At 41.7% G+C, this 27,971-nt stretch overlaps 1 protein-coding gene across 1 annotated transcript; it reads left to right on the plus strand.

The window, feature by feature from the left end:
• Window positions 1–285: 285 nt before the first annotated feature.
• ulk2 (unc-51 like autophagy activating kinase 2) lies at window positions 286–27,841 on the plus strand. Its single transcript, XM_008308517.3, has 27 exons — window positions 286–1,433; window positions 4,126–4,218; window positions 4,421–4,462; window positions 10,166–10,198; window positions 11,035–11,071; window positions 12,575–12,748; window positions 13,066–13,139; window positions 13,235–13,336; window positions 13,432–13,490; window positions 14,228–14,310; window positions 14,422–14,472; window positions 14,569–14,657; window positions 14,985–15,153; window positions 15,951–16,008; window positions 18,398–18,547; window positions 19,771–19,916; window positions 20,521–20,598; window positions 21,236–21,510; window positions 21,608–21,786; window positions 21,968–22,077; window positions 22,494–22,634; window positions 22,728–22,969; window positions 23,065–23,243; window positions 23,659–23,777; window positions 23,875–24,032; window positions 24,129–24,264; window positions 24,810–27,841. The coding sequence occupies exons 1-27, from the start codon at window positions 1,344–1,346 to the stop codon at window positions 24,872–24,874; spliced, it is 3,132 nt and encodes a 1,043-aa protein (XP_008306739.1). The 5' UTR covers window positions 286–1,343; the 3' UTR covers window positions 24,875–27,841.
• The last annotated feature ends 130 nt before the right edge of the window (window positions 27,842–27,971 follow it).

Below are 27,971 nucleotides of genomic sequence, written 5' to 3' on the forward strand. Positions count from 1 at the left end.
TCTTAAAGATTTAAAAAATGTGTTTTAGTATTCGTTTTATTATCAAATATTTAAAGATCGATAATCTGATTTGCTTTAACAACACATTTAAACACTAGTAAATGGACTCGATATATAATTTTGACGAACCTTTGAATTTCTTAAAGATTTAAAAAATGTGTTTGACGAACCTTTGCTATTAGTTCGCTGTTAGCCATCGACTGACAGCGGACTAACCCTTTCGGCGGAAGACGACATCTGCGAATGACTTCCGCGGAAGGATATGCACTATAAATACTCAGTGCGGCGCTGTTGTGTGTTTAGTATTGTTTTTATCTGCGGTGGAGGTGGACTGGCTGCAGCTGCTGCATCTACGTCTGTCCTTACGTGGTAGAACTGTTTTTATTTTTATTTTAAATTCCTACACTTTTTATTTTATGAAGCCAACGTCCTGTAGCGTAAAGCGAAGAAGAAAACGCAAGGACGACTGTAATGTCGGACGTTACAGAAGACAGAGCCAAGTGTTTTTAACGTCATTAGATTTAGGGAGACCTTTGTGGGTTTTTTTGTTTGTTTGTTTTTTAATTCGGAGGACAGCGACGTTTCATGTGGTTCTGGACTTGCTTTTAAAGAAGACAGACATTACGAGTAACGTTTTTACCAGCCATGTATTTACATCAGTGTAGCGTCCATTTTTAGCTCGATGCACAGAGACTGTTAGCAGTTTGAGTCAGTTTTACGTTGCATAATTCAGGGACACCAGGAGTATAAAGTGTCCGCTATCGCGACGTTTTCGACTTTTTCATTTTTCCCTTCAACATGTTCGCAGAGACGTACTGTGAGCTATGACACTGAGGTGTAGCCTCTTCTCGGTTATTATGTCACTGTCAGGCTTGTTCACCGTCTGCTGCTGCTTCACGGTCCTCACGGTCATGTCTTGCAGTCTCGCCATCATGTAGAACACTGTCACCCGTCCAGGCGGTTTGTAGACATTGCGTTTTAGTGGACCTTGCGCGTGAACATGCTGAGCTTGAGTTGATTTGTTTAACGTCTTGGGAGGAGCAAACTTCGAAGGGTTGTCCCAAACAGGCGGTAGCTAGCCATGTTTCAAGCTGTGTCATCTGTACGATCACAAACATCCCGACTCGACCAGTGGGAACGTGAACGCACCATGTCCTGACTGCATCTCTGATGAGAGCTCTCAGTGCAATAAGAAGAAGAAGCATCAATAGCAGCAGCAGCATCGTCAGGATTCACTGAGTGGATCATTATACACCGGAACTGTGTCCCGAAGAACCGAAAGAGACACAAGAGAGGCTTTTTTACCGGTTTCCAGCCGTCAGCTGGGCCAACATCCCATCACAATGGAGACGGTGGGGGATTTTGAGTACAGCAGGAAAGACCTGGTTGGCCATGGAGCTTTTGCTGTGGTGTTTAAAGGAAGACACAAGAAGGTAAATATGAATAGTATGACGAGTTCGATGCTTCCATGTTTTTCTATTTTCTGCCTCCTCCTACAGATGGGCCTTGGTTTTGAAAAATCTGGGTCAATCAGTGTCAGTGCATCTTGCAGTTGTGCAGCACCGTTGGTGGAATGTCACCTCCTTAAAGGGTGGAAATTTTAACAGTCCATTTTTATGACCAAGCATTTTAACATGCAGAGTGGTGTAGTGTGCAGGGTGGGTTTTTTTTTTAGAGTACATTTAGCTGCTGTGTTTGGTCTGGATCATTCATTAATGTGTGAGTCACTCAATGTCTTGCTTGACATACTGTAGGAGAATAGTATTTTTTTTTGTATCATTACCCTTTGTTCTCAGTCATTATAAATGCAGAAATGCTCTATATTGTTTTGTTTTTTTAGCAATTAAATTCATCGTATTTTTCACAGGACACAAGCATAACAGGTTTGTTTGTATTTGCGTATGTGGAACACAGATGTAGGAAGTGACATCATATCACCCCCCCACCCCCTTTGCTGCTGTTGTGAAACAGATTGTGCTGAAATTGGCAGTGAAAGCCAGTATAAGAGCCCACATTCTTTCAATAATTCAATGGAATAATTAAAGCTAGCAAAAACATATTTCAAAAATCACTGCCTCAGTTCTTGTACGTGTCCTATTGTAATATTTTTCTTTGTGATTATACTGTTGAATTGATTCCGGTCTTATTCTAACACCTAGTTATCCCCACTTGCCCCTGTGCCCTGCTTGTTTAGCTAATCTTCCACAGTCGCCTGATATGATTTTAAGGTCACAGCTAGATAGTCTTCACCGTCTCTAGAGCCAGTCCATTAAGGTCACAGCTAGATAGTCTTCACCCTCTCTAGAGCCAGTGATGCACCTTTCATATAAGATTCTATGCAATAGTAATAGGTATTTACTGGCGTTAAAGGGAGGCTCACAAATTTGTCTCCAAGTTTGTTGTAAGTCAAGTAAACTTGATCTGTGTGAAGCCCTTGACGTCGGCGTCAGGTCCATCACGTGACTGGAAAGTGTCATCAAATCCACCGAGTCACAAGGATGGATCCTGAATGAGACCACCGTGGCTTCAGATTCATTTATCCACTCGTGCATGCCAGTGTGCTGCCCCCTGCATATTTATTTCCCCCTTGGAGGACAGGAAGGTTAGAGTCACCTGACACTGATCGTACGATGGATACTTCGCTCTATAGGAATCGTTGGTTGTGACTTTGCACTGTAATGTCAAGTTTCTGTATACAGCCTCGTTGGATTGAAGCTTAACAAAGGGTCGATAAGGTGAGCGCTACTTAAAATATTATTAGTACTAAGTCACAAACCAGTTTAACTGTTGAACCGCTGCCAGATTTCCCACGCACACACACACCACAGTTAAACTGAGGACACTTTATCAACACATGGAAGTATCACAGTTCACAGCATCAACATTATCTTCGTGTTGTTCCAGTTTTGTAAATGTAAAGCTGTGTTCCCAGGGTGTTATTTTTTCACCAGTCTGATATAAGTCTGACGTTGTTTACAAGTAGTTTTGTTCAAGTTTAGTTTACGTCCCACTGTTTACACATTGACTGGGACAAACTATGTTAATGAGACGTTCCTTCAGCTGCGTGGTCTGGACCACTGCCTGTCCGTGCGTCTCCTACTCTGGATACACCCGCTTGTCACAAAGTCAGACGTTTGAACCTGACACTTCCTGTTTTGTTTTTTTTTTACGCTTAAACACACAGAATTAGATGAAGTTCTGAAACCAGGCAAACGGCTGCAGGGGAGACATCGGCTTCCTGTTTACTGCAAATGCAAGCTACACATGATGTCAAATATGTGGAAATAAAAGAATAACACATTTACTCCATTAACCCCCCTCCCAACCCCAACAGAAAGGTCTCTCTGTTTTTTCTCTGACGTAGTGTTAGCAGCTAAGTCACTGTTGGCTGATCAGGTAATCACCGCACAGAGGATGGAAGAACCAGACTCAAGCCAAGGAGAACATATTAACCTAGATACACTTTAAAAGAGCGGCTCTCTACTGTGGTGCAGATTTATCCGGCCCATATTTCTCTGCTCATGTGCCCAGGCGTTCTTTTTTGCACACGATCATCTTAAGTCATCAACTCTGGAAATAGCAGACGAAACCCAAAATAACTTCTGCTGCAGGTGGGCTGACTGAGCGATACCGCCTAACTTTTGTACAAACATTCACTCAGTGTTTATGTCGTGCTCCAAAATGATTATTTTCTGAACTCACTATGATCTCCCCACGCCCGTTCTACTTCGCTAACATCGCTTCTGTTATCGGTTTTCTTAATGGACCAGACCAGAATGCGATACTGCCAAAGATAAAAAGAAAAGGTGGCGTGAAGACAACAAAAGATAAATTCGATTGAGAAATTTCTAGAATAATGCCTAATGGTTTCCCAAGATTTGCCATACAATGACAACAGTGTGCACGGTTATATATTAACAGTTCGATACATTGTTGGTATGGGGGGTGTATTGGCAAGAACCTGGCTCTACGATACGATAGACGTGACGTTTCTTTAAACGCCATGCTGTTACAGTGATCTTGGAATGTGTCTGCATTAACAGTTAGCTTCTGTCAAAACTGTAGCATGTTTTGACTCTTCTTCTCTCATTCTTCTTCTTCCCCTTTTTGCCCTCCGTCCTGCAGAAGACTGATTGGGAGGTGGCCATAAAGTGCATCAATAAGAAGAACTTGTCCAAATCCCAGATACTCCTTGGCAAGGAAATCAAAATCCTGAAGGTGAGCGTGATACCTGATAGCGTCTCAGTTATCTGCTTCAAGTGCTGCAAGAATAATTTGACATTGACCTTGTGTCTGTGTGTGTGTGTGCACCCTTGAAAAAGAGAGGCTTCAACTTCCCTGACAGATTTATCAATGCAAGTGCGAGTGTTAGCTGCAGTAGCCTCCCTAACGCCCATGTTTGTTTGTTTTTTCTCTTCAGGAGCTACAGCATGAAAACATTGTGGCGCTGTACGATGTACAGGTAGGTTTGTTTTATTGATGTCTCTATAATAAAAGTCTAAAAGTTTTATTGATGTCTCTATAATAAAAGTCAACAAGACTTTAGCCTTTTAGCTACGTCCCAGACATCTTTGCAGTGTGTCGCAGGTTTTATTTTGGAAATTGAACAGAAAATAATGACCAAACCCCAGATTTAAGCTTCTAATTTATTAGCTGACCGTGCGTCGGGTTGTGACCTCTCTTAAGTCACACAGCAGAAAGTGGTTTGCTGATGTCGACGTGCAATCAACACTCAAATTTAGAGTCCTTCTCGGGGCATGGTACATAATCACTGCTTTCGTTTGGTCTCATGATTAATGAGTCACCCTGCTTTATAAACACCGTGCCGCCACTCTGCTGACATGTGACACAGCTTCTCAAAACAGACGAGCGGGCACCTGTCCAAAAGTCCGTCCAGGACTCTGTAGAGAGTAAGGGTCTGGAAACTACACCAGTCTCAGTGTCTTAGTGCCAAACTGTGAAGCCTGTGAACAGTCGCACCAATCGCTGTTCATCTCACAGACGTTTACTGGACGTTGACCTGGTTTTATTGTCCATGACAAACCAGAATTTGACCGCGAAAACCAAATAAATTGAACATATAAACAGGGTATAAATTCAGAGTTGTTGTCCTTTTTTTTAAAAATCAATTTTTGTTAAAAAAAACACATATTATTCCTAGTCTAAATGGTTTAACGTTAGGATTGGAAAAACATTAACAAAAAAAAAAAAGAAATCAATACTGAACCTTTCCATCCTGACTGGTGAAACGACATGAAGCAACACGGTCCTGGCAAACACTGACATAATTAGTTTTTTTTTTGTTGTTGTTGTTTAATTGAATGTGTGTGTTCTCTGTCCATTACAGTGCGTTTCAGTTGTGTGGTTTGGTCCGTTGAGTCCATCATTGTTTCCCTGTGGTGCTGTACAAAGTGCAGTGTAGTTAAGCTGGGCCACAAAGTCGTCTTGTCTCATTTCTTACCATCTCGCTTCCTCCCACTCCCATGAAGTATCGATGTGTCAATCGCTGCTGTTATACTGTGTGTCTTTGTTTTGTTTTTTTTTGCCAACCAGAACCAGCGCTGACTCTGACTTCTTTTATTTATAGCTATTAGCCTTGTCGGCTTTTATTTTCTGACTATTTACTGGCCGCATCAGATTACATGACTTTATATATCCACCAGATCAGGAAGTGGAACTCGAGCCGGTTTGGACTTTTGTTCACTTTTTAGCCTCCAACATTCCATTATAGATTATAGTAAAAATGAAGACCAAGTGTAGTTAAGACAGAAAAGTGTTTACATATTTTCATGTCGAAATGTTCAAGCGAAGCAGCAACGATTTTGACCCTGTTTTGCTTTAACTTATCACATTGAACCTTTGACTTTTTTTCTTTTTTTTTGCTAACAATGTTATCCATTGAATGACGTCACATTTTAGCCGCCGTTGTACATGCTGTAGCTAGTCAACATGACGGCTGACGTACTGTACAGGTGGTGGCTGTTGGGAGAGAACGTACTGACCCTGTGTATCTGAGTGCTTATAAAGAGGGACCACGGAGATACTGTAGGTTCTTGACCTTTTTGATAAGTCACGTCGAGACTCGCCGAACAACCGCTGAGTGAAAGTGCTTGAGTTTTTTCTTTGTGCGTCTGACGTGATGTGTAGAACACCAGCGGAACAACGAACCACAGTTTATATTTGAGGAATCCCGACGTCTGCACATGTTCAGTCTGTCACTGTCTTTGACCTCGATTTTGGTGAGAAATCACATTATATCTTCACAATCGATCGGGTTTTTATAGTCGGTTTTTTTGGTTGAATATTAAATCAGTCAGGTTTTAGGTTAATGTTTGTTAGACAATGAGCTATTACAGTTTGAAAATGTTTTATGGTGTTTACTAGTGTTTAAATTGATACGATCCAAAGGCAGATTTTTTATTTTAATTTTTTTTTAAATGACTCTTTTATTTTGAACTGTGAGTTGTTCATTCACTCGTTACAAACACAGTAAACTGACCGTTCTGATAACCTGGGAACAAAACAACTGAGACTGGCAGCTTTTTAAAGACACAGTGTACCATTATCTACACTGTAGTACACAACACACACACACACACCAATATGAGCTGAGAGGGCGAATTATGTCCATACAGTTATAATTTAACGCAGCATGACCCTGTTGACAAACACCCAAGAAATAATGAGGTGTTAGTCTTCACAGCCATGACTGTCTGGCAGGGACGCGAACACCTAACCTCGCTTCACAAGGACGTGACAGGACTGAAACAGACGGATTCCATTCAATATATTTGTCCGTGTTGGGATATAAAGTTCAGGTGCAGATATAATGTTAGGGCTAAAACCACGCAGTAATGCCTGCGGGTGATTAACGACTGTTGTGTTCATCACACTGCAGTAGTGTGAAGTAGGTGAAACTAATTACAGTACAAAGTATACTGTACCAGGGCTTAATGACTTTAATGACTTTCACTGAACTTCACATGAGCTTCACAGTTTGTCCTCTTGTGATTCTAGAAAGTTCCATCTAAACTCACTGAGTCATTTATTTATTTTAGTTTGTGGATTGTTTTGAAACCTGACTCCATAAGTAATCCATAAACTCACTGAGATTCTCTGACACTGACAAACAAACCCAGGATCATAAAGAAGTGGGTGGAGAAATGTGGCCAAACAGGAAGAGGAAGGTGGAGAGTGTTTACAGAATGTTTGAGTGAAACTTCCCTTTAGGAACATTGTGTTCTCTGTCCAGAGAGCCCCCCCTCCCCCATTAGAGTGCGTCCTAATTACGCAAGGTATTAAAGAGGCAGGACCGACGTGGTGATGTGGTGAGTGAAATAAGAAGAGAAGTGTCTGCACATGTTGTGGAACGCACTCCGGGGGCTTTCTTAGAAAACTGCCTTTGTGAACCTCCCTGGCCTCAGTCCACATTCCTTTGCAAAACTTTGCTTTCCAGGTATTTTAGGGGTTGAGAAAGAACCAGGCAAACAGTCACTTCACTCAGTGAATGCGTCTTTGAGATGATACGATACCGCAACCACTCGTCAAGCGTGACACCAGCATGACTTGACTTCCAGGTTGGTCAAGTTATGAGACCCACCGTCACCCAGTCGTGACCAGCTATGACCCAAATACAAACGTCCAATCAGAACCTATTCCCCTCAGTTTAACAACTGTTATGTAACTGGATATGTTTTTTTATGGCCACGGACTCGTAGAGAATCTTGACTTGAACTTCATGTCATTTTACTGGCCTTTATTAAACAGTGCATCATAATTGTGTTACGAATGTGTCCATATCAAGTGAGATGAAATTCCTTGTTACTTAATTTTCCATCGCACTGGGGGGAAAAAAAACGTGCAGTCTTGACATTTTGTCCTCAGCACAAGATTGATTTTCCCACAGCTGTCAATGATGCAACTATTTGTCACCGTGTATTTGTGTTTCTGTGGCGCGGTATAAAAAATGTGCAGCGGTTTTATAACTCTGAAGTAAACAAAAACATGGAACACACACACCTCTTCAGAGTCCTGCTTTAAATGTTACATCATTTGAGTTTGACGCAACACGTTACTACTGAACTACGTGGAGTCTTGTTTTTCTTTACCTTTTCCTTTTATTGCTCTGTGGAAACCTTGAGAGTTTGTTGTTGTTTTCATGAATCTGTAACCTTTACAGTTGTCCTCACGTGTCTAATTAGGGTTTATAACTTAGTATCGTCCTCACGTGTCTAATTAGGGTTTATATCTTGGCATAAAGACTTGGCTGTTTAAGTCTTGACTTATTTGTTATTATTGATGTTTGAGAACAGCTTGTGCTGGAAGCGGATGTTTCGAAGCCCGGCCCTCATCAGGAAGTGAGCCGATAATATCTGTCCCTAGTCATTTTTATTTTTAATAGCCGTGGAACTCCATTGATCCTGTCGCTGGTCTGCTGCGCTTCATTCATTATCCACACAAGCAAAAAAAACTGCCTGGTGTGTGTAACTCAACACCTGCTTTTTAAAATTCATCTCACACTTTATTACAATTAGAGAAGAGAGAAAGAAGGGAAACAAACGGAAGAAAAATGAAGAAGTGAGATGTAAGACCAAGAGCAAATTAAAAACAGAATTCCAACTCTTCTCAGAATCACTCTCAGATCTAATGTTTTTGAATTGACCACAGAAAGGCATTTACAAACGGGTTCATGTCGGCGCCTGAGTCAGAGGTCTTCACTGGCCTCTTGGTGACTCTGCCTTCAACACTCTGCTCCCATCCCCCAGAATTCCCAGATTGTGGACTACGGCCTCATTATGTAATCCTTCGCATACACACATACACTGAGCGCAGATACTCGTGACCCATCCCCCACCACCACCACCAGCTCACAGTTGGGAGAGCTGGGGGGGGGGGGGGGGGGGGCAGTGTGTTTTCAAATGAATACAATACATTTTAGTGTGAATGTTTCTCCAGCCTGGTTGGGACCGACGCTGTTGCCTCAGTAAACGGTGCCGACAGCAGGACGTGACATGGACGGTGTTTTAGGGAAATCACACTCTCTATGTGTATCATTCTCACAGTCCTGCTGCTGTAGGTGAAGATCTCGGTGGTTCAGTGTAAAGCAGCTGCACTTGAGATATTTGTGCTCCAGATCCTGTGGCTAATGTGTTTCTAAGATTATGTTATGGGAAAAGAATGTGTTACGAAAAGAATGTGGCTCCCAATTAAGTAAACACGCACGTTACCACAGATTACGTATACAGTGTGTTCCGTAGTGTAGCGGTTAGCTACAGGTATATGTACCTCGGAAGTTTCGCCTATGTCACTGTGGATAAAAGCGTTTTTTCTTTTCCTTACACTTGAATTGAATCGTTTTGGGACTTATTAGATAAGAGACCTTCTTTGGGTTTTGCAATGTAGGCAGTTTATTTGGACAAAACAATATCTAGAAACAAGGAAAATTGTGTGCATGTTATGGTTACACACACATACACACACGTGTCATGTGACCTTGATCCCACATTTGATTCTTTTTCAATGTTGTGTCAACCTGAAGCTGCGGGACACGCACAGCGTCAACGCTAATGGACCGTGTAGTCACAGATCTTTGAGTGGCACAGGGTGGGCTACATACATGTTGGTCCCAGTAAATATTTTTGGACACGGGTGATGATGATGATGATGATGATGATGATGATGTCACATGTCACCTGGTATCACCACTGTGACTGGACAGTTATATCTGTTTTGACCAACAGATTCTCTCTAAGCCTGGGACGAACCTGTACAACAACACGATGATTATGTAAAATGTTGTTGTTGGATTTAAATAGTTTTGTTGTGTAATTTTTTTTATATACACATGTACAGGGATCGTTCATAAACTAAAACACAGTTTTTTTTTATATACACATGTACAGGGACTGTTCATAAACTAAAACACAGCTATGATGAAAATCATTTCAGGCAGTGTGTTTAAGAAGAAAAGTTGAAGAAAACACACTCTGTTGTTGTGATGATTGTCACATGTAGCACCGTGTGTTTTTTTTTTTTTTTTTTTTTTTTTTTTTTTTTTTTTTTTTCTCCCGGCCTGTCGGGGGTTTCTCATGTTTGCATGGTAGAGCTGACAGCTGCTCCAGGATAAATAGCTTCTCTAACAGATTCTGTGTCTCTTCTCTTCCAGGAAACCCCCAACTCTGTTTTTCTGGTCATGGAGGTACGTAGAGAAACGTGAACTTGAATCTTCACACGTTGTGATTTGTTTGTGAAAGAACTCTTTTAGTTTAATTGAATGGAAATGATGATATTGATTATATAAGTTATCCATGTGCCCCAAATCAATCATCAAACATCTTACACAACTGACACTTTCACCAAACAAAAGTTGTTTTTCCTTCAGACTCACTGCTTCCCTCCTCCTGCTCCTCCTCTTCCTCTTTCTCTCCGTCTCCTTCTTATTTCTCCTGGCTTCTCTTCTCTTGTTTTCACGTTGCGTGTCCAAAGTGTCCTCTGTTATCTTACTGAAAACCTGACTCCTGGCTTCAGCCCCAGCTCTGCGAGAACTCTCAGCTGGCTGCAGGGTTGAAAACAAACTATTGCTCAACCTCAAGTTACTCACTAAAAATACACCCGACTGTTTTCTAGGAACTGTGTACAGTGAAAGTCTTTTTCAATTGGAAAAATACTCAGTTGAGATCACAACGACTGAAATGTTCCTAGAAGAAATCACATATCTTTACTGGTACAGCATACAATCACTGGGCTAAAAAAAAAAAACCCCAGTGTGCTTACACGCCAACCGTTGCACTTTTCCTCAACTCACCACACAGACCTCATCCATCTGTTGTTGGTAACCCTGAAGTGAAGTAACTGAGTCTGTGGGCAACTCACACACTGTCACTCAGCAGCTTCGCTGATGTCACTGCTGCTCTAGGATTTCAGTAAACACGGGAACATTTCCAGAAATCTACATACGTGTGCTTCTAAATAAACACTGTTGAAGCTGAAATGTCTCTGTTCTCACCGTGACCTTTTCCGTCTCAACCCACACAGTACTGTAACGGAGGCGATCTGGCCGACTATTTGCAAGGTAAGCTTTCACGTGTCTGTCTGTTCGCCGTCGTTCATCACACACGCTGACACACCGTCATTACAGCACGTGAACACTCGTGTGTGTGTAGACTTTTGTGTGTGTGTAGACTTTTCGGAGAAGGTCATCGAATGTTGGCCTCCGTGTGTGTGTCGAGTTCTGCATCTGTGGGTGGGAGTGTGGAAAGCACTCCAGTGATGTACAGCACAAAGAGTCGTTTATTTTCTTCGGCGCGCTGCTTGTCTCTCGTATGATACTTTGAACCAATGTTTAATATTCAACAATTTAAAAATAAAAATAAATGTGTACTTTATTGAACCCATATTGGGGAAACTGTTGTGTTAGCAGCGGATATGCCGTTAACAGGCTGCCCGCTAGCAAGTGCCAAACATGTGGTCGAACCCAGGACTCTCTGTCGTGCTAACCGCTACACTATGGAACCGACCGTAAATGTGGTCTAATGCTGAAATGATGCATAAAATGTAAAATAAAAACAACATTACAACATTGAACTTTACATTTGTAATTCAGTCAATAATGTTCTGTGTGTTGTATTATTATATTTAGTAAGTTAAAAAAAAACTGTTGTACTTGTATTCAAAGTACATCAGTTGTTTTTTTTGTTTTGTTTAACAAAAAAACATTTTTTAGGTATTTAAAAAAAAAATTTAAAAAAATTTAGGTATAAAAAATTTTTTTTCCCCTTTTTTTTTCAACTAAATTTTTGTTTTTAGTTGAACTGAGAAAGTTTATATGTAAACAGTAAACATTTCAAAAAAGTAAAAAAAAAAAAAGTTTCTCCCATTAGACAGTTTGACCAGGACTGTTAGATAACCACAGGTTAGAGTGGACTGCTTTGTGCTGCTTTCTTATCACAATATGTTTACAAGATGTAGGTGACTCATATGTCCACATTTGTAGAGTGGGTGACAGTGGGTCACTGCCAGAGCCTGTAGAAAAGTGTCATCCAGTCCAAACCAAACTAAACAACAACGTATAATAAACAGTGACATTTGTAGAGTGGGTGACAGTGGGTCACTGCCAGAGCCTGTAGAAAAGTGTCATCCAGTCCAAACCAAACTAAACAACAAGGTATAATAAACAGCACTGGCATCTATACGATATGTTGATACCGTATCGATACAGTATCGTGAAACAAAATACCGTGATATATCGGTGTGTTGATTTTTTTTTCCCACCCTTTAATGTATAGATGTGGACTACTTTAGATCTCAGGTTTTTATCAGGACGTTAGTGTCACACACTCAAGTGTGTGTTTGTCAAGACTTTGAACTCTGCTGTGCTACCGGTCATATGAGTTTGTATAATCTGGTTACATAAGATTTCCCCCTGTCAGGAGTTGCACTACACTCCTGACAGGGAGGCGGAGGGGCGGGGGTATTTTAATACTACGAAACGACCTCCATCTAGCTGTGAAGGATGTCCACAGACATTCCTTTTAGTAATTTGAATCTGTATCTTGTCTTTTTTTTGTTTCTCCAGCCAAGGGAACCCTGAGAGAAGAGACACTGAGGGTGTTCCTGCAGCAGATCGCTGCTGCCATGCGCATCCTCAACAACAAAGGAATCATCCACCGTGACCTGAAGCCGCAGAATATCCTGCTGTCGTACGCAGGGCGCAAAAAGTCCAACATCAGTGGCATCAGAGTCAAAATAGGTGAGAGACGGAAAATGAAACAAAACAAAACACAGAAGATGACTCAGTTATTTGACAGTTTTAGAGATTTTAGAGCTGTGAATGGTCACGTCGTTGTACACGTTTTCAACACCGTATTTGTCACATATTAATATTTATTCAACTATGTACATTACTTAAAAAAAATTGCCAAACATGTTTGTGGGCCTCATTCTTGATGTTCACATGTTTTTTTTTTCAGAATATTTCTTCCATGTTTAGCTGCTGTCATGAAGTCAATTTGTGGTTTAAAAAAAACAACAACTAAACACTGGTTTATTTTTATCATCCTCATGCAGCTGACTTTGGCTTTGCCCGGTACCTCCAGAGCAACATGATGGCTGCTACTCTGTGTGGGTCACCAATGTATATGGTAGGTTTATCTGTCCTGTATGCATATGGGCCTGTTAGTAGACAGCCATATTCTGATTACTGTTGAGCCTAATCTGTGACGTCTGTGACCCCCAGGCGCCCGAGGTTATCATGTCACAGAACTATGACGCCAAAGCCGACCTCTGGAGCATAGGCACGGTCATCTACCAGTGTTTGGTTGGCAAACCGCCGTTCCAGGTAATTACAGGTTTTAAAAAAATACTTGTGACACATGTCTGTAAAAACCCTGTCATCTCTGAGGTTTTTTTAATTTTTAAATTAAACTTTTTCAGGCCAACAGTCCCCAAGACCTGAGGATGTTTTATGAGAAGAACAAGAACCTACAGCCTATGTAAGTTTTGTCAAGATGAAAATTTACTTTTTTTTTTAAACACATACATCAAACAACTCACTTCCTGTGAATTTTAAAACATTACAGTCTAAAGTTATTGTTAGAGCCAAAGTCGGCACGCACAGTAACATGATACAAGACCCTAAAAATACTGAGCCATGTCGCGGTCTTGGGTGAGGTGTTAAAAGTAACTCATCGAGCAGTTTGTCAGGGCTAGCAGCCAGCGTTAGCTTCTTTTCTTTAAGTCATTCACGATGTAGATTGTTGTCAGGTATTTGTGTCAACGTGACGTTGATAGATTTTATTTCATCAGTTGATCATAATCAAAACTTCTAAGAAAAGAAGCCGACTCATCCGACTCACCAAAACATCCGTTGGTTCATGTTAAAAGTAACTCATCGAGCAGTTTGTCAGGGCTAGCAGCCAGCGTTATGTTTCTTTTCTTTAAGTCATTCACGATGTAGATTGTTGACAGGTATTTGTGTCAACGTGACGTTGATAGATTTTATTTCATCAGTTGATCATAATCAAAACTTCTAAGAAAAGAAGCCGACTCATCCGACTCACCAAAACATGAGTGACACATTTAAGTCATTTAAGCTGGAAGAATGCAGCCAGTGATTCATTTAAAACACAGCAGTCTGATCAGTCATCGCTGAAGTCAAATCACTCACCCCACAGTCTGCAGGTTTCCTTGTAGAAAGGCATCAACTCGTTTTTATGCTCTAATTTCCCAGCATCCCGAGAGAGACTTCTGTGCAGCTTGACAACCTTCTCCTTGGGCTTTTGCAGAGGAATCAGAAGGATAGAATGGACTTTGGTGAGTGGTTGACGTCACTGTGTTATTTTTTTACGCCCAAATTATTGTCTAGTTAATAGTTAAATGTTTGGTGTCAAAATATCGCTGTCCTGATCCCGTCTCTCTCTTCAGACACGTTTTTCAGCCACCCTTTCCTGGAGCCAACGTCCACCATTAAAAAATGTGTGTAGGCAACTTTTTTTGAGGCGGGGGTGGAGGGGGGGGGGCAGCAAAGTGAGAACCGGATACTACTAAATACTGTGTGTTTTTTGATCGCAGCGTGTCCAGTGCCAGTGCCCAGTGCCTCCAACACAGCGACAGATTGTTCCTGTGGTAGCTCGCCCTGCATCCGCTACAACTCTAACCCTGTGAGTGTGACACTTTATGATGACAAACTCTGGGCGTTCAGTCACCCTGACACGTGAACAGTGAGGTGTACAGCTGAAGGTGTTTTCTCAGTCGTCACTCCTGTGTCTGCTGCATGTGTAAGAGGAAGTGCGTTTGCGAACATTCAACATTTTGCACAGTACCACATCAAACGCTGAACGTAAGGCCTCGCATCTCTCTCGGCACGTCAGTGTTCTCTGATGTCACTGCACTGTTTTGCCTGGAGGTCATGTAAGTTTAGAAGTGGAGAAAAAAAAAAAGAAAGCTCCAACACGGCTCTTTCTTTTGTTGTCCTTTAAAAACCACAGTCCCTCCCAGACATGCAGACCTTGGCAGAAGACGGTCTTTCGTCCCCGCCACTCAGTCATCCCAACTTTCTGCAGCTGTCCAAGGAGTCCGGAGGAAGCACCAGCAGCAAGAACTCTTCATCTGACCTCGATGACTTCGTTTTGGTGCCGAACATCTCCACCGACAGCTGTGAGTTTGATCTGCCGGGCCGGACACAGACACTCTTATTTTTCTTTTTCTCTTTTTATTCAGATAGATCTTTTTCTTACTTTAGCTACTTTATCGGATCCATAGTGTAGCGATTACACGGAAGCAGAAAGCAAAGGGTCCTGGGTTCGATTCCCAGAAGAACCACATGCTTGTGTGCGAGTCAGTATGAGGGGCCAGTTATTTACAGTAAATCTACAAACATCACAGCATCTACATGGGGTTGGAACAGTTCGTACACATCCGTCACGCGCTCGCTGATGTGAACTGGAAAAACAAAGTAGTATTGAGATTTTTTGGACCACTCCCACTAAACACATGTCATGGATAGGGGTGTAGTGTACAGCACAGCACATGAATAGAACATCTGTTTTGTTCAACACGCCTCACGCTGAACACAGAACCGCAGACACACAGTACAGGTCTGTTCACATGCTCCCAGGGCTCCCACTGCAGCACATGTCACTGAATCCACAGATTGTAAACTAGAGCAGCTGCTAAGCATTTCATGTTGTAATTGTAGCCCGTCGTCCACACGCAGACTGACCCTCCTGACTGGTAAAACGAATCCTCGTGCTCTGCACCTGCTGCTAACTAATGCACGCGAGGCACACATCCCCAAAATAGACAATAAACAAAGCGGGTCGTCGCGTCTTTACGAGTGGCATTTACTCAGGTGACTTTACGAGTGGCATTTAATTTACTTTTTAATTTATTTCTTCTGTTGACGGACACATCTATTACCCCTCCATCATTCTTTACCTCCTTCTCACCCGCAGATGACCAACCAATAGGAGTTAGCCGTCGTCCGTCCAGTGAGTTTCTCATGTGCGGAGGGTGAGTACGACGCTGTTATCAGATCTTTGGAATTAAGTTTTCATGTAATCAAGCCCTTTAACCCACATGAAACCTGAGGTGATTTTGACAGATTAGTGACGACGACAACAACAACAGCAGCAGCAGGTCAATTTACAGAACCTTATTTTTTTTTTGTATATCTCGACCACCTGTGGGGATAATAGTCCTCCAACGCTGCCTTTGTGGGGCGGGGGTTTGAGGACTGAAAGCTCGGTTGCTACGTAGCATTGAGGGATTATAAAATTAGCAGTGAGTACTTTACATAAGGAATGAAAAGGGAGTGTTATTAAGGAATTAATGTCAAATAGATTCATTCATGAATTATCCCTTCAGCTACTGATCGTATACCACGGGACTCGTGTAATACTTTATTAAACCACAGGGGTGCTTTAAAAAAAAACCAACTCATATGTGGAATTGTTTACCCGTTAGTAAAAAAAAAACAGGTCATTCTACGCTTAGCTGAGTCTTAAAGGAATCTTTATTTTGGTTGTCAAAGTAGTGGTTCGTGTCCCTATTTGAGGGACAAGTTGCGTCTTTTCAAGACCAATTGTTTGCAAGTGTTTTGACATGTGTCGGTGTGACTTTGTATCACCTACTACAGTCACGGGTTTCTGTGTCACCTCCATTGTTTGTTCACTTTACTATTTTTGGCCATCTGACCTCCAGGAACACAACCACACCTCTGAACACACACACACACACACACACACTGTGTCTGTGTGGTCTTTCAGTCACACAACTGGGTGGTGCTGTGGGTAAACGCAGCACCTGACCCCAGGCTGCGGCGTTAACAATAGCCTCACACATCATCTGATTATAACTGTTATTCAGCATCAAAGCAGCGCCTCGTGTGTGTGTGTGTGTGTCGGTGTGTTGTCCACAGGACCAGCGTCAACCACAGTCAACAGTTACTTCCTGCATTGACTCCACACTGGGTGTCATTGATCTGTGTTAAAGGTCGTCACACAACACCCTTCAACCTGAGACGTAAAAAAAAAAAAAAAAAAAAAAAACCTCCCGTCTCGTTGGATTCCTTCTTACAGGTGTAAATGGCCTCGGGTCAAACAGACCTTTTGTGGTTTTTTTTTTCTTCCCACTGTTGAATCTCTTCCTCCCGCCCAGGTGCTCACACACACACACACACACACAGACACACACCTGCTCGGTTCGTTACAAAAACCAGTTACTGCTGTTGTTCAACCACAGGGTTTTTTTTTTTTTTCACAGGCCAGTGTTATTGAGCAGGTCTCAAACTGTAGCCCGGTTTAACCTCTTATGTCTCTTATTGGTTGATCTAAAATTTAAAAAAAATGGGGCTCTGTTTGGAAACAGTTATTGGAACAAACAAGGATAGTAAAGAGGATAAAGTGACGGAGAGACGTTCTCTTCCTGCAGAGATGAGAGGAAGGAGCCGAATCATGAAACACATTTTTACCATTCCCCGTTTTACGACTGGCTGGTGAAAACCAGGACACGTCTAATTTCAGTCCCTCTCCTTTTGTCCAACACGTGGTCTCTGACCTACAAATTCTCCCTCTCTCCTCCAGTGACTGAAGTGTTCCACTCCATGTTTAGCTTTGATTTGATCCAATAAATCTTTTTTTTTTTTAACAACTCTGGCTGCATCATCATACAGTGTATATATATATAAATATATATATACTGACCATCACATGGTCAGGATGATGGAACATCTCAGACCTGTTCCACAAAACCTCTGTTCTGTGGTTCTTTGTCTGGACTTGTCTTTACTTCACGTGTCCTCATCCTCTCCTCCTCCTCCTTTTTTTTTTTTTTTCTTTTCCCCAGCAGACCCTCCCAGTCTTAACATCATTACATAACACTGGTTTCCAGCTGCTGTTGAGCTCTAACGGCCTTTTCCCCTGCTCCTCCTCCTTCTTGTCTTTCTCCTCCACGGAGGCCTCTTTGTTGTGACTCAACCACGACTGTTTTTCAAGAACATTTTGTCTTCTATGGAGTAACAAAGAAATGCAAATGAAGCAGCACCGTTTTCACTTCCCCTCTTGTGTGTTTTTTTTGTACACACAGCACATGTGCTGCCCTCTTGGCTCCGCCTCTCGTTCCGCCCCAGTCGGTTGAGCTCAACTCTGATTGGTTGTGACTTCTTGTGTTTACATAGAAGCCCAGCCCTCTTTTTTTTTTTCCCCCCAACTGCCTTCCCTCGTAATCTGCCATGCTAAACTTAGTTCCATGTCCTGCCTACAGACTGAGGCATACAAAGACCTCAGGTTTCCTACATGAAGAGTTTTTTTGTTTTGTTTTTAAAAAAAAGGGCTTTTGAAATCTTATCAGCTTGAAGTCACTCGCAGCCTTTGTGCTGAACTTCTCCTCTGCTTCGCTCCAGGCAGCCGCAGCCCACACCGGGACAGACCCCCATGGTGTCCCCAAGGACAGAGACCACCCCCATCCCTGTACCCACCCAGGTTCGGAACTACCAGCGCATGAAGCAGAACCTCTCCAGCAGTCCAACCACCATGCTGTATGGCTCGCCCAGGTAAGAGGCAACTTATTTAACCCTGTGACTCATATTTTAATGGAGATATAACTCGGCTGTTGTTTCGTCAGCCGTTAACTTAGCTGGAATTACATCAGTCAGAATTCATGTGCTTGACTGTCTGTGTTTGCTGTGTGTGTGTGTGTGTGAAATGGCAGCAGTTTTACATGAAAATATAGCAGCTGGAAGAAAATGTTTCCCAGGCTAATTAGTTTTTATTGTTTCTATTCTATTCAGAGTCTGGGAAAACGAGAAAAAAAAAATCTGTTGTGGACTTTACTCAGCTGAGTTGTTGTGTTAATTATTCCTAAATTCTTGCTACCTTGTTTTTGTCGTTGACTTCTGTTTAGCCCTTTTGTTGCCTTGGTGTTTGTTTATCACTTGAACTCTCTTTAATCCTTTCTCTGTAAAGAGGAGGAGAACGTTATTGTTCCTGGAACAGAGTGTGTGCATGTGTGGTCTCTTTTACCGGCTGCTGGTTCTGTGTCCGTCTGTATAAATGTTGGACTAAAGTCTCAGTCTCTCCAGGTTTTCAGGAAAACGAGACGTCTGTCTTTTTTTTTCATTTTTTTTTCTATGTTAAATGTTTTGTTTTCCGTATTGCTTGCACAATAAGCTGTAATAAGATTCCGACATGAGGCTCTGAGCACAAGTGGCGCAGGACAAGTGTTGTCACTGTTGACCTATTTATATTAGTCATGGTGTTATTTTACTCCCGGTGCTTCAGATGCTGCAGTTATCAGGGATCACCTAAGGTTTCCACTTAGCGCTGCCAACACCAAACATGTTTATGCAGCGTGGCGTCTCCGCCGCTCTCATTCATCTCTCGAGTCGTTTACTGTGGAAAACATTTGGACGACGAGAGCCAAATATGTGAGAATTTGACTAAAACACAGTGGGTGATCGTCTGAGTCACACATGGGCAAGAAGACTTATTTAAAACTATTGTTTCTCTCATAAAATCAGCAACTTTTTCTAAAAGATTTTTTTTTTTTTTAATTTTCTTTTCTTCACTAAACCTGAAACATCTCCCTCAAAGCAGACAAATACATGTTTGTACTCGTTTTCAGTGGTGCCAGATTTCGTTTGTGTTCTCTCTACCTCACACCTGTTCTGGAGTTTAAAACATGGAAGGAAAACAGATGTAAACATCATGGAAATTTAATCTGAAAAAAAAAAAAAATCTTCATCTAATGATGTTAAACCTGTTTTAATTAACGTAGGTCTGGCACCGTGAGGCGCTCCAACACTAGTCCAATGGGGTTCCCCAAGATGACCTCCGGATCCCCCATCTCTGCAGACGTCCCTCAGACAGTGAGTCGACGCCTCTCCATCGGCAGCTCGCGACCGTACTCCCCTTCACCTCTGGGTAAAGACATGTTTTCAACACATCTTGTCGTTCAGTTCAAACTTTTCTGGATAGTTTACTGTACTGTTTGTTTTTTGTTTTTTACAGTGGGCACCATCCCTGAGCAGCTGGGTCAGTGTTCCTGTCATCTACAAAGCCACGAGCCATTTTCTTTTCTTCACTAAACCTGAAACATCTCCCTCAAAGCAGACAAATACATGTTTGTACTCGTTTTCAATGGTGCCAGATTTTGTTTGTGTTCTCTCTACCTCACACCTGTTCTGGAGTTTAAAACATGGAAGGAAAACAGATGTAAACATCATGGAAATTTAATCTGAAAAAAAAAAAAAATCTTCATCTAATGATGTTAAACCTGTTTTAATTAACGTAGGTCTGGCACCGTGAGGCGCTCCAACACTAGTCCAATGGGGTTCCCCAAGATGACCTCCGGATCCCCCATCTCTGCAGACGTCCCTCAGACAGTGAGTCGACGCCTCTCCATCGGCAGCTCGCGACCGTACTCCCCTTCACCTCTGGGTAAAGACATGTTTTCAACACATCTTGTCGTTCAGTTCAAACTTTTCTGGATGGTTTACTGTACTGTTTTTTTTTGTTTTTTTTACAGTGGGCACCATCCCTGAGCAGCTGGGTCAGTGTTCCTGTCATCTACAAAGCCACGAGCCTCGCAGCCGGAGCTCCTCAGGTCTGTTCGTCTTCTCCTCCATTGAATTGAACGCTTTCCTGCTTTTTAACGGGGATTTGAAAAAAAAAAAAAAGGAACAGTACAACAAATGTACTGTACAAATGATTTTTTTTTTGGCCGCCAAAAAAAATCATTTGTTGTTTTGATTCTCTCCTGCGTCATGACTCACTTGACAGTGAAGTGTGTGAGTCAGTATGAGTCAAAGTCCTTTTTTTTTCTTAGAAAGGCTTTGATGCGGTTGTTACTTTCACACTGTTTTTAAACGCTCTCTGCACAGACTGTGTGTCACAAGGGCTGACTGTCACTGTCTGGATCATCAAGTCTGTCAAGGCTTGTTCTGAGCATCAGTCCTTGTTTACCTGAATTTAATTACATTTTAAAATTAAATTGGGCCAATGCATTTGTGGTAAAACCAAAAAAAAAATACATTGCAAATACATGGGAAACAGACACATTTGTAGAATAAAACATAATAATATAAGTCGGTCTTTGTGGCACTTTGTGTCAGTGTCTCCTAGCTGACACATTTCTGTGTGGGAAAAAAAAAGTTTCAGCTGAACTGACGTCTCACGTCTCCTCTCTGTGTTAACAACTGACTTATCGGTCATTTCTGTTCTCTCTCTCTCTCTCTCTCTAGGTTCCCCGTCCTCTCAGCTTCTGGGGACACGTCTCCAGAGCGCCCCTACCTTGACTGAAGTCTATCAGACCAGACAGAAGCTGCACAAGCAGTTGTCTGACCCAGTCCATCCTTCCGCCACCACCTCCTCCTCCTCCCTGTCCAATAACTCCCCTCAGCTCGGTCGACCAGCCAACCTGGGCTCCTCTCCTACAAAGTTGCTGGGCTCCTCCCCGCGCACGTCGGACTGGCTGCAGAAGTCGCCGCTGCCCACCATCATAGGCTCTCCAACCAGAGTGAGTGACTCTGTTGACACCATGTGTGATGTTACAGTTACAAACGCCTGACGTTCCAACCATGATCTTTACGGTCTACATATATTGTTTTTCCCAGATCATTTCTGGGCCGTTTAAAATTCCTAAAACACAGGCGTCCTGTAACTTGATGGCACTAGCAGACAGCCCTATACCCACCAGGACGTTAGCCGATGGTAGAGACATGTGCGCCCACCACTGCAGCCCATACATCAGCGGACGACCAGCGCCCCCCGAGGGCAGTCGGACGTTTGGCAGGTACAACTTAGTGTTTTTTTTTTTTTATAAACCATGACCGTGGATGAAGCTTGTTTGTCTATTGTAATGTGGTCACAGTGACCAATAGTGACTGTTAGACTGACCTCCAGTTTGACGACCGTGACGTCAGTTTGTCAGCTGGTTGACGTTGCGTTGACGCTGCTCTCTGTTTCCCCCGCAGGTCGGTCAGCACGGGTCGTCTGTCTGAGCAGCCAATCAGGATCACCCTGGGTGGACAGGCTTATCAAGGCAGCACGGAGAGCTTGAACACAGAGCGACCCATGGACACGGGTATGAACGAGTTCAATGATCCATATACTGTATGCTCACTCAGTTTACCTGAGTTGTCCTTTTATTATTACCACATTGACGAGGGAAAGTCCAAAGTTCTGAGAGCAACTTCAAATGTCACAATTTAATGACATAACAAAGACTTAGTCTTTTTTATTTTTAAATTGTGGGATATCTTTCTAATATTCCTTTAGTTTTGAGAAATGAAAAAAACAAAACAAATGGAGTTTAATATCTGGCAACAATTATAGTAATTATATCTGGTTAGAAAAAAAAAATTGGATTTGAAAATCTCATCCAATAAAATCAAACACAGCTGATAAAATTCCACACCTGTCTTAGAGCTGTTGATTTAAAGGTTTGAATCACATATGTGGACTGACTTAAAGACTAACCGTAACCTGGTACTGGCTCAGCCCCTGCAGGTCCAGTGGGCCAGTACACTCAGTGTGGCTCAGCGAGTCCCCGCACAGTTCTGTTCACCGTAGGATCACCTCCCAAAAGCAGCACTCCTCCGACCTGCAGCCACCTCTCCAGTCGACCACGGACAACGTCCGGTAAGAATCGTTCGCCTAAACAACAAGGAGAGGAAAGAAAAAAGCCGTCAGAGGTTCGTTGACTTGACGGTAATCTTCATCTTCTCTCCGCAGTGGGCTCCAACAGCTCAGCCGGTTCCCTGTGTTCTACCAGTGGGCGGGTCCACAGTGGCTCCCCCCAGGGCATGACCATTGGCTGCTCTCCCCCCGGAGGTTTCGGGGTTGGGCCCGGTGTTCTGGGAGCAGAGGGGGCTCCTAGCAGTCTACGCTACGTCCCTTACGGGACCTCGCCTCCGAGCTTGGAAGGATTTATCACATTTGAAGCACCTGAGCTGCCTGAGGAGACGCTGATGGAGGTGAGGAGGAAAATCTGAAATCGTTTACTGATGTCTGACCCTACAGATGCGTCATAGCAAATATGTAAATGACGTCATTTTATATATTTTTTAAGCGCGAGCACACCGACACGCTCATGTATCTGCGGATGATGCTCTCCTTCACCGACTGTGTCCTGGAGATGGCAGCAGTCCGAGCTGGAGGGGCGGAACTTGGGGCATCAGCAGCCTCGCTCTTCCCTCCCCAGGACAGTGTGGTGGTGGACCAGATTAGCCAACTCAGCAAAGAGTGGGGGTAAGATTGTGATCTGGCCTGATGTTTTATAGTAATGAGATACGCAGCAACTCCATATTTTTGTATGGGTAATTTTTCTTGCGTTGCAACATGAATTTTTTAAAAAAGTTTAATGTGAATGATTGTTTTTATAAACATCCTGACAGTGTTTTGTAGGAAACATATTCCAATTTTAATGGGTATTCATTTTAATTGTATATTATTATTGATGTTTTCAAGTGGTTCATTAATTTATTTTTTACTATATATTATTATTGATGTTTTCAACTGGTTCATTAATTTAATTTTTTATTTTTTTTTTAAATGTTATTGATTAATACAGTGTGCAGCCCATGAATGTGTAACCAGTCAATGTTGGTTGTAAGTCTTTGGTTCAGTAGTAAAGCTCACTGTGTGTCGGTGCTGCCCCCTACAGGCAGGTGGAGCAGCTGGTTCTGTACATGAAGGCGGCTCAGCTCCTGGCTTCTTCCCTCCACTTGGCCAAATCTCAGATCAAATCTGCTAAACTCAATCCTTCCACTGCTGTCAAACAAGGTGAAGATGAAACATATTTGTCTTTTCACCAGCAACAGAAAAGAGCTGCCCATCATTTCAAAAATTAAACTAAACCTTTCTTCTCTCGTCCCCCTAGTGGTGAAGAATCTGAACGAACGTTATAAAACCTGCCTCTCCCTCTCCCGGAGGCTCACGGACAAACTCAACAACTTCTTCTCTGACAAGCAGAGATTCGTTGATGAGATCAACAGCGTCACCGCAGAGAAGCTCATCTACAATCATGCGGTTGAGATGGTGCGATTGAAAGAGAAGAAAAAACAACGTCTTATCTTAATTCCTAAATGTTCTCAGCCTAAATTCAGCTGCTCTGTCTGTTTGTTCGTTCTCCAGGCTCAGTCAGCAGTTTTGGACGAGATGTTCAAGCAGACGGAAGATATCGCCTACCGCTACAGCAAGGCGTCCATGCTGCTGGACGGTCTGTCCAAGATCCTCCAGGACCCTGCTGACATTGAGAATGTGGTTAAATGTGAGTCAGCGTTTCCTGTGATATTTAACATGGTTGGTCTTGTGTAAGAGACACTTGTTTTAATAGTTTAGTCTCAGGTATTAGAAGGCACAGTGACGGATGTTGCAATACATTTTATGCTTCTTTTATATATATTTATTGTACTGTACTTTTATTTTTTTGCATATGCATATTTTGCCTGTGAGCCATGGTATCAGTATGTAATATATTTTTTAAGTAAATTAAAATGACAAAGTCGCTCTCTCGAATAAATGTGATATATATATGTATGTATGTATATATGTATATGTATGTATATATGTATGTATATATATACGTTTATATGTATGTATGTATATATGTATGTATGTATATGTATGTATATATATGTATGTATATATGTATATGTATGTATATATGTGTGTATATATGTATATATATGACTGGTTGGAGTCACACAGTCCAGTTTTATTTATGGTTTCCTAGAACCAACTGTAAAAACCAGTTTCCCCTTTTTAAACTCTTTCTAATCATAACAAACTCTGTTCTGCGTGTGTTTCCTGCAGACAAGGCGAGCGTGGACCGCAGGATCTCTACCCTCTGCTACTGCACTGTTACGCTCTACGAATAACAGACAACACACTCACTCAGACCATGTGGTCAGACTGTAGACGGCCTCTGTCTCAGAGCCACTCGTCCCTCTTGTAGCAGTTCAAGCACTTTTTTTTTTAATTTTCATCCATTTCATCTGTATTTATCGTTGCTTCTTTCTATTGGCTGTGACCAGCAATCATTGCACAAAGTTACTACCAAAGATGACCACACGTCCAACGACTGAATCCCAACCGTGACAGAAATCATGCACTCTGAAGTGCATGTCATTTAATACGGATATTATTATTATTATTATTATTATTACTGTTGTTGTTTTCTAACAAGAAGAAAACCAGGATGGAAACATCGAGACTTTTTTGTGGCTGTAAACAGACTGGAACACCACACAAATCTGCTCATATTCTAAAATATTGAACATACTTTTTATCCACACGAGTTTTTCTTTTTCTTTTTTTTTTATTTATTGTTTGTTCTTTTTCCTGTCTATCTTGAAACCCTGAAGTATTGAGGTGGAAGTGAAAAAACAAAAAAGAAGTGAGTGAATGCTTGTGGTCACTAATTTAAATTTAATACAAAACTGTTGCTTATGGAAAAATACTATGGCCCTATGTTACAGAACGTTAACATCTTTGAGAGCAAATGAAGTGGTTGACGTGTGATAGCTTTGTTTTGGTTTTTTTTGTTTTTTAGATGCTTTTTAGACATTGTTAGGTCAAGCACTTTATAGCAGTATGTGAGGAGGAGACGTATCTGCAAATACATAATCTGTAAACCTGAGGGTGATGTAAGCATCTGATCCGATCACTCCTGCTTTTATTTCTCTGTGTTTATAAAGAAACAAACTGGCTGCGAGCGTTTCCCACGAGGCCGATCGGCCCAGTTACCGCTCAGCCTTTTTTTTTTGAGCAGTAATTATCTTGAGATTTCCCAGATTTTTCTGCACACAGTACACTGATGTAGACTGTTAATACTTGTAATGAAAGGGGCATTCCACTTGTTTTTACTAGGTTTGGGTTGTTAGTTGTTATACAATGGACATGTTTACATCGAACACTACAACATAGAAAAGTCCTGGAGTTTGTATAACAAGCCGGGTTCCTGTTGTAGAAACCTGTGTGTGTATATATTTGTGGAGTGGAGTTTTCAGTCAACCATGATCTAATGTAACGGTTCCAGTACCAGAAACCTGTCGTTACCTGACGCTTTCAGTTATTCTTTCTAGGTCGTTTGCAGAGAATGACAATTGGACCATAAATGTTGAAATTCAATGCAATTCAATAGTTTTAAAAACGTTTCCACATCTTCAAGCCAAATTTGCACACATCTATAAATAGAAGTCAGTGCAAATGGTAGGTTTTTACCTACAGCATCATCAGTTGTAGCTTCTTAGTCCACTTTTGGGTCACAACCCACCATTTGAGAAACACAAATTTGATCTGATCTGAGAGTGGCATTAGGAGAAGAAAAAATGAAGGTTTGGTGGAATACCCCTTTAATTACAGAGTCATGGACTACACTGCTTGTGCAAACTGTTAAAATACTTACTGTCCTTCGCACTAGGTGAAATTTTTTCACGTTAAAAGTTTGGAACTCCTGGGCTGGTGACCAGCTCTGACCTTCATGGACTTTAGATGAATGTAAAATGACAGGCTTTTATTTTTTTTTCTTCTTCTTTCCTGTGGAGATGATGATGATGATGATTGGTCACGTATGTTAAGACCATACAACTTAGTGTTCAGAGTGAGCTCAGAACTCTAAATGAATCCACTCAAACATTGTGTAACTGTTTTTTTTATGTTGTATTTTTTTTAAACGTACTTGGTTTGAATCAAAGTTTTTTTTTTTTTCTTTCTTGTATATATTTCTGTGGTTCATCGTTTTTTAATTTGGGATAGGAGTGAGTGATGACTCAGTGTGTGTGCGAGATGGAGAAATCACAGTTTTGAGTATTGAGGCTTGTTGATGACGCCATCGGACACCTTGCCTGTAGGTCAATAAGCACAAATCCTTTGTACATGTATATACAGAATTTGATACGTTTTAATCATATCTGCCAGGGGAGGTTTTCATGTAAACCTACTGTGGCACAAGAGGGCTGTGCCAACGGATAAAACTTAACTTATGGCAGCTCTGACAACCTTCCAGAGAACTCTTTTTACCAGGACTGTTCACTGTCAGATTCAACACACACTATAGTTCAGTGGCTCTCGTCAAATTTCTTGAAATAAGAGTCACTTTTTCGAGACTTTGTGCTTATTTCTTTGAATTTAATGAGACAACATTTGTCACTACCTTCACTGCCTAGTATCCACCTAGTTCCTCTGCTGTCCTCCCAACAGTGTCTGTATGTACTGTAATATTAAGTGTACATATACATGTCTTTGCCAGGTGTGCATTAAGGCCAGTAGAACACGGTAGAGCCAGTGATGGAGGAAGGACGATTCTTCTTCCGGCGATAGCAGACATAGGCCTTCTCATGTACAGGTGTGAATAAATAGTTATCTGTAAAAAATGTGTATAGATCCATGTACAGGCCAGTGGCCAGACCCTGGCCTGTTACACAAAAGTACTGTTTTTTTTTGTTTTTGCTTCACACATCCACAATTTTTACCTTTCCTCTTCCACAACAAATGTATAACTGATAGAAATCCACCAGAATCTCTTTGTCCATAGACTGTAACTGAAGATGGGTGGTTTTGAATCAAGCATGGGTTCCTACTGACATGTATACATTACCCTATAGAACCTGTAGATTCCTGAATGTACATGTCCTGTTGTTTGACGCCTCTTGATCTGAATGCATTTTGGAGAAAACCCCCACTGTTAGTCTAGACCCTGAAGATGCAACTTTTCAAACTCTTGGGGGGTTTTTTGTTTGTTTTGTTTTTTTTCAAAGAAAATGTTGATGTTAAAAGTGTGTCTCGCACAAATGGGGGTCTCTGTTCTTCATGGAACTCAAATACAGTCTTTAATATTAAAGGGAGGAAAATTGAAAGTGTTAGTGTTTTTTTCTCCCACTTTTTCTTTGTAGCTTTCCAAACATGAGAGTAAAATCTGGAAAATAAAATGCACCACAAACAGAACTTCACATTTTTATAGAAATAAATTATATC

Source organism: Cynoglossus semilaevis, chromosome 4 (assembly GCF_000523025.1).
Source record: "Cynoglossus semilaevis isolate Cse_v1.0 chromosome 4, Cse_v1.0, whole genome shotgun sequence".
NCBI lineage: Eukaryota > Metazoa > Chordata > Actinopteri > Pleuronectiformes > Cynoglossidae > Cynoglossus > Cynoglossus semilaevis.